Source organism: Micropterus salmoides, unplaced genomic scaffold (assembly GCF_014851395.1).
Source record: "Micropterus salmoides isolate LMB-PRFRI ecotype aquatic unplaced genomic scaffold, ASM1485139v1 Ms_hic_scaffold_12, whole genome shotgun sequence".
Lineage (NCBI taxonomy): Eukaryota > Metazoa > Chordata > Actinopteri > Centrarchiformes > Centrarchidae > Micropterus > Micropterus salmoides.
In genome coordinates, this window is record NW_024040263.1 from 19791900 (window position 1) to 19809103 (window position 17204).

General features: G+C 39.6%; 1 protein-coding gene across 2 annotated transcripts in view; it reads right to left on the minus strand.

Moving 5' to 3' along the window:
* The window catches only part of helz (helicase with zinc finger), a 64806-nt gene extending 47868 nt beyond the window's left edge, over window positions 1–16938 (minus strand). The window contains exons 1-4 of one of the 2 annotated variants that reach the window (XM_038713878.1): window positions 16832–16938; window positions 5254–5499; window positions 4630–4666; window positions 2957–3081 (exon numbers count right to left, since the gene is read on the minus strand). In XM_038713878.1, coding sequence (XP_038569806.1) covers window positions 2957–3081; window positions 4630–4666; window positions 5254–5481 — 390 coding nt within the window. In that variant the 5' untranslated portion in view covers window positions 5482–5499; window positions 16832–16938. Of the gene's footprint in view, window positions 1–2956; window positions 3082–4629; window positions 4667–5253; window positions 5500–16831 lie in introns of those variants that run through there. The other variant, XM_038713879.1, reaches the window with a different exon arrangement.
* Between the last annotated feature and the right edge of the window lie 266 nt (window positions 16939–17204).

Sequence of the window (17204 nt, forward strand, 5' to 3'; positions counted from 1 at the left end):
AAGTCTTCAAATATGTTGTGTAAGCATTTTGATAAAAACAGGTGAATAGGCTTTCCTATTTTTGATTTTAAACTTGTGAATATTAAGTAACAAGAAGTCTATTGTTAATTTATTACCAATCCTACTCCAAATGAGCACCTGAGTCAGCTCTTCCAGTACAGATCACACTAGCTTCTCTAGCCTGGTCTTTGGAAGAAAGTTGAGAACAAGCTAAAAAATGTTTTAATAAAGCGTCACTCATTGATTAAGTGAAACACCGTTGACAGTTGGCTAAATTATTACAAGATGTCAACACACTTGCATGACACTGTAAAGAACGGCTAGTGTTATGGGTCAAATACATAAGAACTGAACTGTTTTCAGCCTCCTCTCATGTTTCCATTCAGATTCTCAAGTACTTTTCTTGTGTGCATGAGAAAAGTCAATTGTGTTGCTGAACGGTGTCCTCCAATTTTAGAGTGAAAACACTGACAAATTGCTAAAATTAAGCCCACAGAAATACAGCTTTACAACACCTGGGTCCACATTAAAACACAAAGAAAGGAAGGATGAGGAGGAGTCGAGGGAACACTAAGGCCCCAGACTACTCCATTTTAGTTTACAAACGGAGAATTAAAACAAATACGATCACCGTCCACACCAGTGTTTTAGCTGCTCATCAGAGGTGATCCCAGTCTACATTAAAACGACTGAAAACGCACATCCCGTACCCGTTTGGGTACGCTGGGCATGCGTGTGAAAGGGCGACATGCATAGTACAAGTGGAGGCAGATAAGTGTTATTTGCACAGTACACAATATTTTAATAAAAAAGGCATGTCAAAAACCCGGTCAGTAGCATCGTGTTTTTGGTTTGCATGACTTATAAGACCCAATCAGAGAGCTGAGCGTGAGCGGCTGTGTCATCGTTTCTGAAGTCTGAAGTTTTGGCCTGTCTTCATTAAAATGCCCTTCGGAGTTTCGAAACTCAAAACAGGGTCGGCAGCGTTTCCAAACTTCTCCGTTTTAGGTTTACAGTTTTTGCCGTTGTAGTCTGGACGGGAGGTGAAAACGTAGCAAAATGTCTCCGTTTAATTCGAAAACACAGTAGTGTGGATGGGGCCTAAGAATGGGAGGCTTCAAATGATGTGTGAAAAGGTGGGAGGAGAAAAGGAGGAGAGGGCAGTCAGAGAAGGAAAGATAATCATCCCAAGCTGTGTCAGAATACGGTTTGTTTGAGACCTGCCCAAAAAAAAAGGAATGTCCCAATTTGCATAAAATGTTGGATGACCTTGGGGCTAATCTCAACCTTTGAATATGTGCTTATGTCTGTGTGTGCGTCGGTGTGTGTGTGTGTGTGTGTTGCAGTGGTCAGGAAGTGGTTGCAAACAGTTTAGTTGGAGGAGGCACCTTGGCAGCAATATGCATGTTGACATATGAAGACAGCAGTTAGGATTAGTAAAGGGAAAGAAGAAAGAATAAAAAGTGGACAAAAGCATATGATATAAAGAGTGACCCTGTCTGTCTGTCGGTTACACCCAAGTAACACAGCTCTGGGTAGAGCACTACACTTCACTTCATCTTAGACATTTATTATCATGTAGCCCCTTTTCAGTTGTTATTTTGTTTTTCTAAATTCTAAAAAACTCAAGCGACATGACTTTATTAATCATTAAGCACACGGTATCTGATATTACTGAGGAATCTCAGATCACGGTGAGAGACAATTCTGTCCATCAACATTCAACATATGTTGTTCACCACAACAGGCATAATATCTAAAGATGGGCATACACAGCATGATTTTAGAAATGTTTATTTCCAACTCCTACTGTGCAAAAACCAAAGCTCATGATTTATGTGTTCACACTAGGGCTAATCGTTTTCAAATCGAAATTGCGATTTGAAAGAACGCGATTAGCTAATCGTGAAGACGGCGATTAAAATGTGGGTTAATCATGCAGCACATCTGACCCATTTTAAAACAGTCATGCAGTTACAGATTCATGCCGTTGTCATCCTTGTGACAGATCTGCTCGCCAATCACAAGTGCCATGCGCCTCCTGTTACGGTCCTAGTCATCAATCAGAGTGGGCACAATGCGCGTAAATTTTACAACAACAAACAAAACTAGAGGAAAACATGGGATAATGGCGCCAGCCAAACCAACACAGGCAGCAGCTGTGCCACGATCATTTCTGGCATCAACTCACTCGTAAGTGTTTCAGCAACGCAGCGTTTTCCCTACACGTTGTTAACGTGTTGTTAATTTGTCCATTTTGTGTGCTTCAACTACAGATAATGGTTCTCTGTGAGCCCGTTCCGCTACGTTCTCTGCAGGTTAACGTTACATATCCACATGGAGCATTTCAGAATAAGAGTGTTATGGCCATTTGATTTTGCTGACTTGTTCAGATTTTGCTTATTTGTTCAGTTGTCCTTGATTTTTGTGCTTCTACCATGGTTAAGTAGGCTACGTTGTTAAATTGTTTCTTTTTCTTTCATTTGTCTGTTTAACTGTGTTTATTGTTGACGATTGGGAGTCTGCAAAGGGTGTTTTATTTTGAAAATCGACCGGATTCTCTATGCCGTTCTGTGTCTGACTTCGTGCCTGGTTCATCTGCTCTATGCTGCTTGACGTGGCTTCCGTCAAAAATAGACTGGCAATGAATATTGAACTTTACCAAAACTTCAATTTAAAAAAACAAAACAAAAAAAAAGCTAATCGAATCGTAATCAAAAAATCTGGCAGAAAAATCACAATTAGATCTTTTCCCCAAATCGTTCAGCCCTAGTTCACACTGTATGGTGCGACTGCCAAGTCACAACCTGAGTGCTCACACTGTACATAAAACAATTTGTCGGCCCCTGCCAAACATTCTGGCTATTGATGGTTGTCAAAGATTTGTTTAAAAGCTCACAGGCCGGTAGAAGTATGTTTGCTAGCAATGCATTGTATGCATTGTTCCTTAACATACCATTGGCTCTCCATACAAGGCTTTAGAGAGGATGCTGACCACCTCCTGCAGGCTGCCATCCAACAGCATAGAGCGCACACTGGCCTGTAGCGAACCGTCTCCCCTGGAAATCTCTTCTGCCAGGACTAAGACAAGATGAAGAACACAAAGGGAACAGGTAGGGACAGAATTAAATCAGTATGTTGTGTTAGATTTCATCCAATATATGTAATAAGTTGTTTCCAAGTCAGCTCTCTAGAACACTGTAGCTTAAAATTGTGCGAAGAATTCAATGAAAATGTGAAATTTTATATATTTTATTCCAGCTGAAAGTCGGAAAGTATACTGTAGCACACCTCATTCCACAAAACAGGCTATAGCTGACAGTGCCCTGCCACATCTGGCTTACCTTACAAGTTGGCTAACCATGTCGTGACTAACATGTACCTCCACTGGGGCTAGGGATGCAACGATTACAGATTTTGTTGGTACGATTATTGTCAGAGAAATAATCTCTCTAGTTTATTATTATTACGATTATTATGCATTAATTAATTTCACAACACTAGTAATCACTTAAGTTGATGTTTAATATTAATATTTAATTACATTAATAATTATATTTCTATAATATGCAAGTATTATTAATATAAGAGGAATATCACCTTTTATCCACCAGGGGAAATTGTTATAAAGGAGGGGATAAACTGTCATCAATTCTCATCCATAAATATGTTTTAGTGAAAATGAGAGAAAGAAATTGAGTGCAGCGTTATCTGAAATGCAGTTAATTGGTAGCCTGTAGTCCTGAAAGTCTATAAGCTCCTGATGTATGTTAGTGTTTTACACCTGGCAACATTTTCTCAACACAGACAGGAGAAGACAACAACATGATGTAATGTTAAATGTTCAGTGACTGAAGGTCTTTAGAGGACTACATTCTGTCTTCCATAAAGGAACTTTGAGAAAAGAAGCGATTTGCACTGTGTGAAGTTGAACTGCTTTGACCGCGGCATGCGCGCGAGCTCGAGTCACGTTTAATGTAGTTATTCGCTCCTTTAGCAGGAACCATTTAAAGGCAAGTTTTTTAACAGGTGATCAGTCAGCTTCTGTAACGCCCTGGTCAGACTTGGTGTACCCGAAATGCTCCCACACTGCCGACTTAAGCCGTTCCTTTGGTGGAAATACAGCTTCACAGTTTGGTCCCTCTGCCATAGTTTAGCCAGTGTACAGTAGCCTCTGATAAGCACAACACTTAAGCTGGTGCACCGCTCCTGTAACTTTATTTCTGTTTCATGCAAGTTGCCACAGTTTCGTTCCTTGCAACAGAAACACTCGTGTTGCGGAGTCTTTACGATTAATTAACCGTGACATTTTAAAGCATGGTTAATAGTGAAATCCGGTAATTGCTGCATCCCTAACTGGGGAATAAAGTTTGACCCTAGATATGACCTGTCTTCTGACCAAAAACTGAGGCAAATTTCAGACCCAAACATTTATTTTCTTTCAGCAAAGCCATTAACCCAATAGACACAAAGTAAACAGCTTCTGCAAAGAAACAAGCCCATGTTAAAACTTGGTGCTTTCCTGACCCTGGCAGCCCCTTTTCTTCTGAGACGAGGTAAAAAAACAACAAAAACAGACTGTGCTGTATATAGTATCAGCAGATGTTTCCAGATTTAATTGCTACTCACCATGTTTGCAGTCTTCATCTGCTTCATCATAGTTTTTCTGTTGGCAGAAAGAGAAAAAAAAAAGTAGAAAAGTGGCAGCCATAACAAATGGGAATAGTTTGTGTTTGAAGGTCAGAGCTTCACATAAGCTCCAAGAATGTCTATCTTAGCCTCAGAGCGGAGTCCCTCACACTATCATTATAGGACTTAAGTAGTTTCCATAATCTTAGGGCTTAAGTAACTGCTGTAATTTTAGAGCTCTGGGACGATAACATAACAGTACCATTGAGGAAGAAAGTAAGATTTATTGTTCTCATTTCTAACCTGCTCTTCATAGTTAATTTACCGAGTGACTAGAAGTACAACAGAGGATTTGATGCACAATGATTGGCCTACGGCATGACAGTGTAATTAATTAATTTAGGGATAGGAAAAAAATATATTCTGTTTGGCGATATGACCGTTCAGAGTAGTGTCTTTATAATTCTACAAGACGGGTATCCCTCCCTCAATTGCATAACTGTGATTGACTGTAATAATGAACAATGGAAAGAATTTGGGGGCCACAAAGCAAAATGGGAGGAGGGAAAAGAGGCTGCATTCTTGTTAGGGCAGCAACAATGCTTAAACAGCCACTGTCCTCACCAGCTGCAGGAAGGCAGCAATCCGGTAGAGCAGGACACGGCTGCGGAGCGGTCCGGTGGCGGCGACAAGGGATGGAGGGCTCGGCGGGACAGGGACACTGGAAGATGGGGCTTGGGGTGCAAGGACCACCAGGGCGTCCGTGCTGTGGCTGACTGCTGCCTCGTACTCTCGCCTGGCTAACGATCTGCTGGCTTCTTCACATGATTTCTCCGCTCTCCTGTCTGCCATGACTCAGGGACAAAACGTCTGGAAGCACAAAAAGACAAGAGAAAAAGACATACTATGAACATCCCTTCTATTTTTTATGGATTGGCGACAGCTACATCAGGTGCCTTTTGTTAAAAAATGTTTTCCTAAAGGCAATGCGATCATCAATGTCACTGTTCGTGAACAGGCTGACTGTAGACTGGATGGAGGCGGGACATACAAAAAAGGGTGATGCGCTACAGAAAACTTTCGAAATGTTGAACTCCTCAGTTACACCTGTCCCTTGTTCCACATTCAACAAGCCGCAATCTGCCAATCACAGTAGAGTTTTCTGTGATGTGTTGTGATCTGTGTCCACGTTTTAAATGTGTCAAATTTTCAAAACAAATCTGTTTCAATGTTTTAGGAATATTTGGCAGATTTGGCAAGATTTTAAGGCAAATGTCCAGGTTCCAGATACAAGCCCCCCCCGCCAGTAACTATGTGTTACTTGAACATTTTGCTGTGCTCCTAAATGTCTTTACGAGCTATTCCTAACATGCAGTGTTGCCACAGGGACATTTATTCCACATCACAAAATCCTTCCCTCTCTCCATGGCACTGGGCAGTATGTATCAAGATAGTTTCTTGTTACCTCAACTACGCTCACTGGCTATATGTTAGGTTAAGAGTGGACATGCAAATAGGTCAAACTTACTGACTATTTGTAAGTACATATCAGGTTATACAATCTGAGAAAATAAAACCAACAGTACTCCCACAAACACCTACTGGTGAAACACATCCATATTTGTTTGCTTCACTTTCCAACTCAACCTTGACATGTATTGACCACATTTCTGCCGTCATGTGTGCATCTTACTGACAACTTTAATGACTATAATAAAGTCATGCAGGCTTCATACTTCAATGCCTTTAGCCTGACTGTTTCTTCAGACCTCTCAGCACAAGAACACTCAGTACAAAACCGTTCATAAATACTTCAAGGTGCAATTTACAAGAATAGTATCCACATAATATCCACATTTCCTCCAGAATGGTAGAGAAATAGAGTGGGCTTCACTCTCTTTCTATCTTGGGAGAAGTGGATCATTTGTTGACACTTGCTCTACAAGTGTTAAACGTCACAAAGTTGTACAGCAGACAGCCAAATTCTATTTATCCACTCTAGAAAATAATACACATTTACAGATGGACATAAGTAAGTTATATATGGAATATGTCAGGGCCATGGAGTTACAGACAAGCACTATATTTTATAAGGAGGTCGGCCAATTAATTGGGCATATGCGTGGCATTTTGAGATAATCAGCATCAACCGATACCCGCACTCACAAGGCATATATATTCCTAAATGACAGCAGGTCTAATCAAAACCATTACTGGTAAACTTCAAATATATATTGTTATACTGTAGAGAATAATGCAGTTGAATGACGTCATTTCTGACAAACTATACCCCACTCTCCCTTAAACCCCAGTCATGTTCTGAAATCTGCATCATAACCCAATCTATTTCTCTATGTCATTAATTAATAATAGTTCCACCTACAGCAACACGTTACTGGCTAAGTCAACACTGTATATTAGATTGACCATGTATGGCATAATGGAATTATACATGACTTTTCATTGTTTTGATATCAGCATATCAGCCGCCCTGCTCTCTAAATATCTGCATTGACAACGGCCACTGAAAATGAGGTTTTGGAAGACTTCATCTTGAGCTTAGAAGAACGGCCACTATTCTTACCCTGAAGAAACTTTGTTTTGTGGAAGACAGCATGCAATGTGGATTTCTGCGCACAAAGACTCATGTCCTCATGTGGTTGTTCTGAGTCATACATCAACAGGAAGTATGGATGAGGCTCCTGTGAGTTGTTTCTACATACCCTATACTCTGGGCTTGTGATGTACAGTTGATATTAATATACATTTGCAACTAGTTGGGAAAGTTGCAGTCATATGAGAAGCCTAAAGCATTACATAAGACATACCGTTTTATCATCTCAAGTTCCAAAGCCAACAACAGTGCAGTCAACTGTCTGGCATCATCTGACTGCTTAGACTAAGGGCGTTATCAGAATTGATAATACAGAATATAAAGGCTTTATTGAAACTAGATGTGATGTGTTGGACAGTATGCAGAAGGAAATGGGTTTGTTGTGATTTCTGAGCCACAGAGCCAACGGTCAACACCAACTATGTGCCAGTGGGAATAGTGCCAATATACTGAATCTCTATTGTGAACTGTAATTCAGAGCATCTACTTTCAGCTCTCTACTGCCTCTATAGTTTAGATAATGCATCATCTTCATATGCACTGATGAGACTGGTATATTTAGACACAAACAGTAGGCCATGTTGGACCAGCAACATCCTCTGGAAGGCACCTGCTGCATCCTCTTTTAATTACAGCTGTGTGTAAGTGTTTCCCCCCCAAAAGAAGCGTATGTTTCACTAATACATTTATATGAACACACACACACACACACACACACACACACACACAAGTGTTAGAAGGAATAGCCTTTGGTTATTGTGGAGGAGGCGGCTGTGTGTGGCTGTAGGTGGTGGTGGGAGGATACAACCTCCGGCTACTTTTTTGGACATTAGGGTTTAACCTCTGGGTCTGAAAAAAGTGAGGTCAATGTTAAAGAAAGAATTTTACCTGCATTCCTTCTAATGAAAGGGGGTGGTTGCAAAACGAAGTCAGATTACATTGTACTCAATGACAAAATGACCCTACTTCTCACTTAATTTATTACCTCAGTAAACACTTTCCTAATAAGTTTATGATCTCAATCGCTAGTTTCATGTATTCTTCAATACAGGGCCGGACGAATCCAATTCTCATTCTGAGATTACAAAAAGTAGCATGCCCTCCTTCGCACCAATCAGCACAGATAGGGATGGTATGTCATGACCTGCTGGAGAACACCAGGGATACAAATGCTCAACCATGGCCAATAGCCTATTATTATTTGGTCCTGTTTCTACCTGGTTTCACCAGTGGCATTGCAGCATATCTCACTCTGGCAGAAATACACATTTCATCACAAAAAATCTGCTCCACAAGCTCCATTACAATTAGCATGCAAAGATGACTGGCAAAACAAACTTTTGGGTTAACCCTCACCACAGCCTGGAATCTAGCTTTCATTATGAGAAGGAAACAGTGAAACTGTGGCATGTGGCCCAGTAATTTTGGGTATTTTTATGACAGCTACTCCTCGAAAATGAGACAGCAGACAACTACTGTATGTTACCGTCATGGATGTTGTCACATCCTGAACACATCAGAACTTTATGCATCATAACTGACTATGCAAGAAGAGGGAAAACAATGAGTGCATCTGCCACTTTTGAAATAAAGAGCATGTCAACCCTGCAGCAATGTTTCAGATAGTTACTTCTTCAATAGCAACAAGAAACTATGATTTTAACAGCTGTTCTAGCCCAACAGGTATTGCCTCCTGAACAATGTTGGGCAGTAATGCGTCACATTAATATTACTTTTCCCAGTAACTAGTAGTGAAATGGATTACTATTTCCAAAACAGTAATATTACTGCGCTACTGAACGCACCATCCTTGACATGAATACGTATTGTAAACTTTGTGCGACCAGCAAAACGCTTTCAATTGCAAACAGTACAGTGCTGAAGCAGCACAGTAACAAGAAAGTTACAGAAAGAAACTCCAAAAGCTACTGCCAGTGATGCTTGTACTCGTCGGGAGAAAGTGGCGACAAAGTCAAGAAAACGCGAGTCCAGACCAGTTCCCCACATTACACGACATACAATAAAATGTGGAACGAGATCATAGGTACTTCTCAAATTCATTCCCATTAAAACACCCACATACAAACACTAAGAGCTGAAATCAACGTAAGCATTTTTATTCAACACTCCTTTTCCATGCTGACCATCGCGGGGAAGGGGGACGGTTGTTACGATAACAACACATTTTTAATTAGGGTTATTGGTTGCATTTGAAGCAATATGTTTTACATCCATATCTTGAAATAAAATCCTAAGTCCTCAATATCCGAGACAAGACCGAGTACAAATGCGGTCGAGTCTGGGACAAGACCATCAAAAAGTGGTCTTAAGACCGGTCTCGAGGACTACAACACTAGCACCCAGGGTCCAAAATTAACTTTTTGGCTCACCTGCCACGGGGACTGGTAGATGAAAAAATCCACCAGCCAAGCATATTTTTTACCGGCCAAATCACATATACATTAATTTCAGTACATTTAATTGATATGGTATTTTTAATGAATAAGTGTACATAGAAGTCAAAACAGAGCAACAAATAGTAAGACATGGAAGAGGTGGAACTAGCGCTCATAACAGTACATTTGAAGGTTTTGTAAAACTATCAGAACTTAAACCTCAGTCATCCGACGACTCACTCTCTACCGCAATTACACTTTTTGCATGGTCCATGAATTCTGGCCTCCTACTCCTAACAGAGTTTTGGTGCCACAGCATCACAGCTTTGCTTGGATCATACTCTCTGTAGGACAGCTGGACCATAAGGAGATCTGACAATGTATCAGACTGAAAAAAAACAGCCAGGGCGGCCAGGACAGGACGTGAAAACAGGACATGTCCTGGGAAAACAGGACTGATGGTCACCCTACCATAGCTTCATATAAAATGTTAGTCTAGCAAACATTACAGGAGGAAAAACAGTTTCACTTACTTGCACATCCACTCGAAGTCAGAAAGTGGCCTGGCCTTCTTGCCAATGGCATGTACAGTCCTAAACAGTAGCTTCATCTTCTTGCTGGTCTGCTCTGACATTGCCATTAGCGCTGTCACAGAAGTTTTCGAGAGTAGAGGCTCAGATTGAGCCAGAGACAGACACGCAGGCAATGTGACACTTACTGTGTTCATGGTCACGAATGTTCTCAAGTTTCATCGTTTTATTTCCGATGACAAATGAGTTCTTTCTGTTTTTATCTTTAGCATACTGGCGACACACAACTCATCACGACCGCGTCAGAATCATATTGTAGCCAGCCTCTTGAAACTCCGTTCTCTCCAAACCTCCATTTCTCACAAAACTTTCTTTTTTTATGTAATTCGTCCCCCTTTTCGTCTGTGGGTTTTCGTTTTAAAGGTTGGCTCACTCCTGGTAAATGTCGCCACATAACAGCTAATAAGCGGCAGCTAGCTGCAGATCGGTGACTTTGCAGTTCGTACCGCGCTTTCTCCTTTCCACAAGCACTCGCGTGGCCGACGTTGCTATGCAACCATGAACAGAGGCGTGCTTGGAAAAACGGGCGGCCGGGCGCGTCTCAGTGTAAGAGTGTAAGTGAATGTCGCGATATTACTGATCATGGAAAGATTTTGCAGCGGTGCTGATGAATACATTGTAGGGAAAACACTGATTATTACATTACTATTTTGGTATGAACATTCACCCGCCAGTGTGGCGGATCGCCTTTTGAAATTTACTCGCCAAACGGAAAATCTAACCGCATTTGGCGCTTGGCGGGTGTTAATTTCGGACCCTGCTAGCACCCAGTAATAAGTAAAGTAATATTACTTTTTTAGTGAGTAATAAGTAACTACTAACTTATTACAATTTCTGAGTAACTTGCCTCACACTGGTCTTGAGTCGGCCTTAAATATACCATACCATAACTCATACAATAGAGTATCCAGAATTTAATTAATTTAATTATAAAGTTTATTTCAAAAGGGCGGCACGGTTGTGCAGTGGTTAGCACTGTCGCCTCACAGCAAGAAGGTCGGTTGCCCCCGGACTTTCTGTGTGGAGTTTGCATGTTCTCCCCGTGCCTGCGTGGGTTCTCTCCGGGTGCTCCGGCTTTCACCCACCGTCCAAAGACATGCAGGCAAGGTTAATTGGTGTCTCCAAAATTGTCCTTAGATGTGAGTGGTTGTTTGTCTATGTGTGGCGATAGACAGGCGATGGATGGATGGATGGTTTATTTCGAATATATGTAAAAAGAACATCCGACAAGAAAATGAAATCAAGTAAACAAATCAAAGTGATAAGAATAACACAATAATAAATTAATTAACAATAGTTACAGCCAAAGACTTTTTAAACTCTTGTCAATGTCCATTACATATTCGAAAAGGAGTGGGAAGAAGAAAAAAATTCCCACCCCCATCCACAAATCAAAAGCTTACAAATAATCGACCCGCGTTCCAAATATTTACACATCTAAAAGTTGTGTTTCCCCCTTAAATTATAACCTCCCCCTCTATCTCCCTGAGTAATATTTGAATATTTCTTGGCAATAGGTTATTTTTGGCTTTAAACGTTATTTGGGCTGATTGATATTTCACAAGATCTGTGAATTTTAATTATTTTGACTGTAAAAATAATGAGTGAGTGTGATCCCTATACCCAGCATTGTGAATCCTTATTGCTCTTTTTTGGAGAACAGATAGTGAATGTAATGAACTTTTGTAGTTGTGTCTCTAAATCTCAGCACAGTAAATAAAATATGGTAAAACTAGTGAACAGTACAAAATGTGGAGTGATTTTTGCTCCAGAACCTGCTTTGCTTTGTTTAATACTGCAATTGATCTTGACAGTTTAGATTGTACATGATTAAATGTGTGATTTCCAACTGATTCTGTCATCTATAATTTCCCCAAGAAATTTATTTTCATGAACTCTATCAATTATAACCCCATCTATTTGTATGTTCACCTGAATATTCATATTGTAATTCCCAAATAACATTATTTTAGTTTAGTTTATTTAAATTTAATGAATTTATTTCTATCAAGCCATATTTTTAATTTGTTCATTTCTTTAGTGACATCCTCCACTAGTTGCTGTAGGTTTTCACTTGAACAGATTATATTTCTATTATCTGCAAGTAACACCAACTTCAACAACTTAGATACTGAACATATGTCATTAATATACAAAATAAACCGTTTTGGTGCCAACACTGACCCCTGGGGGACACCACAAGCAATGACCAAACATACTGACCTGGAGCTTCCCAACTTCACAAACCGCTGTCTCTTACTAAAATAACTCCTTACCCAGTCTAATACTATCCCCCTGATACCGTACCTTTCCAATTTATTTATAATATATGTCATGGCTGATTGTATCAAAAGCTTAAGATCAACAAATGCCCCCATTACGTAATTTTTATGATCTATGGCACTCGATATTTCTACAATTGATTCTATTATTTCCATCGATGTAGATCTGTTTAATCTGAATCCATACTGACTGAGTAATTGATGCTTATCCAAGAATGTATCTAATCTGTTGTTAAAAACTTTTTCTAGTATTTAGGAGAATTGTGGAAGTAAGGAGACAGGTCTGTAGTTTGTGAAGTGGTGTTTGCTCCCACTTTTATACAGAGGTATGACGTTGGCTGTTTTCATTTTGTTTGGAAATTAACCTATTTGAAATGATAAATTACATATCTATTTTAATGGTTTTGAGATCCCCTCAATGACTTTTCTCACTATAGTCATGTCAGTGTAATCGACTTTTTGTTCTTGCATTTGCTCACAATTTCCAATATTTATTTCTCATCCACTGGCCTGAGAAACATTGAGCTAGGATTTCTCTCTATTAATTTATTAAAGTGTTCTTCAGATGTCTCAGGATCAGGAATTTTTCCTGCTAGGCCAGGTCTCACATTTACAAAGAACTGATTAAAACAGTTAGCCACATCCTCCATATAATAATTTTCCTTATCAATAAAATACTTTGACAATTTGTATATGTTAACTTTCTGCTATATTCTTTTATTGGATCATTTTTGTCATATAAATACTTAAAATGTTCTAAGAATTTGTCATATGCATTCTTAATGTCTTTTTCCTGATATATTATATCCCAGTTCTGTGCCAGCAGATCGTTTTACAATTTGTTAATAAATTTCTCTGACCTCACTCTTTTTACAATGTGTCTTCAGGTGTGCATTTTGTCAGTCCGTTGTGCCCGCGCCTGTTTAAATGCACAAGCTGGAGTTTTTCAGAGTCTTAGTATGGAGCATTACTGACATTTGTGTTATTTTTTTTGTTTATTTGTTCATATTGATAATATGCTAGTATTTAATACCATAACTATTACAGTAAGATTGATGGCCAATTTATAAAAGTCCTTTTTTTAATGTAAATGTTATTTTCTAAGCTTTCCCTGCTGTACCGAAAACGTACCAAACTGTGACCACAAAACCAGGGTACATACCGAACCGTGAATTTTGTGTACAATTACACCCCCCATGCACCCCTAGGGTTGTGTGAGTTCAGTCACGCCTTTCACTTTCTATACCAACGAATGCCGTACAGATACACCAAAACAAAACATTCTAAAGTATTCTGAAGGTACAGTGCTAGGATCTCTGTTAAGTAGCTGAGGCAAACCTGGGCTGCACCAACATGGCATGAACAAAGTGTTCAAGTGGAGTGATAATAATGCTCTTGAGATTAACAGAATGAAGGAAATTGTATTTGGTTTCCCAGCCAACTCTCAAACTTCATATTGTTATCCATAACGAAAAAAAATCAACCAGGTATTTTAATACAAATACCTGAGAGTAATGATTGACCATCTGTTATCCTGGAAAGACCACATTGATTTTGTCTGCAAAAAGACAAAACAGAGATTATTTTCTCCGCCACCTTAGGTCTTTTGGGACACAGACAAATTCTTCTTTTGTTTTCTTATATCTGTCATTATGAGAGTTCTACAGTATTTTAATACTGTATGGTACAAGCAGGGTCTGAAATTGTTGGCAGTGGTGGGTAAAATCATCAGGCCCTCTGCCACTTTGGCAGACAGGGAAGACGCAAAACAGAAAGACACATGTAGTAAGGTTAGCGTACAACACACCCCCACCAGTCAGCTCAGGGAATATCTATGGCAGTGTTTCAAACCAAACTCACTAATGGAAGAGGCACAGTGCGTCCTGAGTGACAGTCGGTTAACTTGCCAGCACTGAACCGGCATAATAATAATGCAGCTTATGCTTTTATTTTCATTGGCCAACTTTTGTACTGGAACACAAAATTTGTGTTTTTTGTATGCTGAGATCCAGAAGAGGAGGTTTTTGTTGAAATATGGACTCTAGTTGAGATTTGAAATGACATAGGGACCAATTCATTGGTGGCTTAACTGTGGGTTTTGTATTGAGCACTGACTGTATAATACACCGTTGTGAACTGCAAATTCTTCTGCACTCTGTGTTTCATGTTGTCACCTTTGAAATACCTTGTTAGTGATAAAAGGTCATCTACTGAAAGTCATGGGTCTTGAAAATATATTTTACAGTGAATGACAACATTATTTACATTAAATAATGCCTAACTGAGCTGAATGTTATTCCTTCATTTAGCGCATATCAAAAGTGGCGGATCAAAATTCTGAGTGGCAGAAAAAAAAAAAATACTTGCATGCTACAGTGGCTCAAAAAAAAAGTGTTTGTCCATTACTTTTAAGTGAATACTGCTCCAACAAATGAAAATCTGTAGGCCACCCCTTTGAGAAACTCTATGAATCCGCCTAACATAATAAAATGTTAGGTTTGGCCAAAAACATTTATCTCTGACCCCAACCATGTCCTGAACAGTGAATACAAATTCCATCAAACTGAATATACAAAGATCCATGATTTAATAAGGTTAGATTGAAGCACTCTTTTGTACAGCAGTCAATCCTAAAATTAAATATGGAACTTAATCCCAGATCAAATGTACATTAAAAGGGCCTTGAACATTGTCTTCTGATTGTAATGTTACTTTAAACGTATGCATCTTTGTTTCTTGTCTTATTTTTTGTCTGTGGTGCAAGAAAAATATCAAACTTGATCTGACAAAATATTGACATCACATCAAGCAGATAAAACCTTGTACAATATCTGACTGAATATTACAGCTCTGTTGATCTCCATAATCTCATCAAATGAACTGCAGCTAAGTTCACTTCCTCTAAACATTCAAACATTCAGATAAGGAACAATCCTATATTTTATAAGTAGGCTGTATGCTTGTATACTATGCACATATGGCAACTGACCAATTTTGACAAATAATGTTGCAGCACCCGTCATACTGTAAGACACAGAGATTCTCTGGAGCATCTTAAACAATTAACACTGGTCCAGGCCCTAGATTGTACTTGATTGGTGTCAAAACTATAGCTCAAAAACATATATGCCACCTAAGAACTTAAGGACCCCTTATGACTATTAATACAGTGGCTACTAACACATACTCAGATGTTACTATTTTACAACAGTAAAAAGGGACAACATATAATATATCATAATCTAGTTTGCAAATGTTGTACAGAATGTGTGACATGCAAAATGAGGGCTGCAAGTTGCTGGCTAGCAGACAAGGTCTGTTGCTGGGAAATGGAAAATGGGGTCAAAGACAAAACCAAACACAGGACAGATCTTATGCAGTACTTACTCCAAATAAGAGAGGTTACTTCAACCCCCATGCAGCGCTTCACACTCCTATTTGTGACACTAGGAATAGCGGTTACCTAATGTTACTGCTTGCAAGCCAGCCACTTCATAGGGGCAACAACAAATAGTTTGGCGGGCTACAGGGGACTGACACCTGCGTTCTGTTTAGTGTCCAGGTCGTGGGATCTTACTATACAGGCCACAGCTTCGACTGCAGTTCAGTGGAGGAAAAAACTGATTTTATAGCTGAGCATAGAGGGAGAAAATAACATCGACTGCTTTCATACTGACATAACGTTGTTTGGCTTGACACTATCGTTACCAGCAAGGTGTAGAAAACACGGCCAAAAAAACTTACAATTTTTTTTAGGCCAATTAGCAGATATCAAGACAGCATACACTAATAAACACACACGTTGGGGATGAATTGTTTCGTCTTTCAGCTGGTAGTTGTAGCTGTTGTTTGTCTAGTAAACTTGTCATGACTGTCGCAAGTCAGAGCGATGACGGCAGCGTTACAAAGCGCTGAAAAATGTCCCCACAGCGTCGGTTAACGTTACCGTTCAGGTTTGCACAGGGTCAACAATACTGCCACTAACCAGAGTATGCGTAGCTAACAGTTAGCTTGCTAGCCAAAACACGGCCTTTCTTGGCACCGAACTGGCAAGCTCTCAACAAGAATAGCTGGCTAGTGTGTTAATGTTAGCAAGCTAGCTAGCTTGCTAGCTGGGTTCGCCGAAACAAAACGGGTTCGGGCCTGCTCATTTTGCCACGGTGTTTAGGCGCATATAATTCATGTGACATTGTGTTGTTATACATGCATGAACTCAAAGCATTCGTCATTACCGTAATGATTTATGGAGGGGATTCATGTCAGTGGCTTTGCGATTAAAAAGACAACTGAAAGGGCTGAAAATGGGAAGTCAACACTTACCTAGCTTTACTTTCTACGCCATCTTGGATCCACTTGTCAGACCATCGCAAAGCATAGTGGGATGTACTGATCTGAAGGTTGAGAGGACTGGGGTGTGTGCGTGTGTGTGTGTGTGCGTGTGTCTGAAAGTGTGTGAGTGTGTATGTTTTGGGGGGGGGTCTGATGGCAGGGATCTTGCTTGTCAAAAAGCGTCTGTCTTGCTGTTGATTTTATTCTTTTCAAACACTTTTAACACACATTTAAGGATAACTACTATTTACTATGGATTCAAATAATATAGCTTGTTATTTATGGCAAATAAAATTATAAATAGAAATGTTAGAATTTCCCATATTATCTACAACCGTCAATAAAGAAAAATCAATAAATTTGT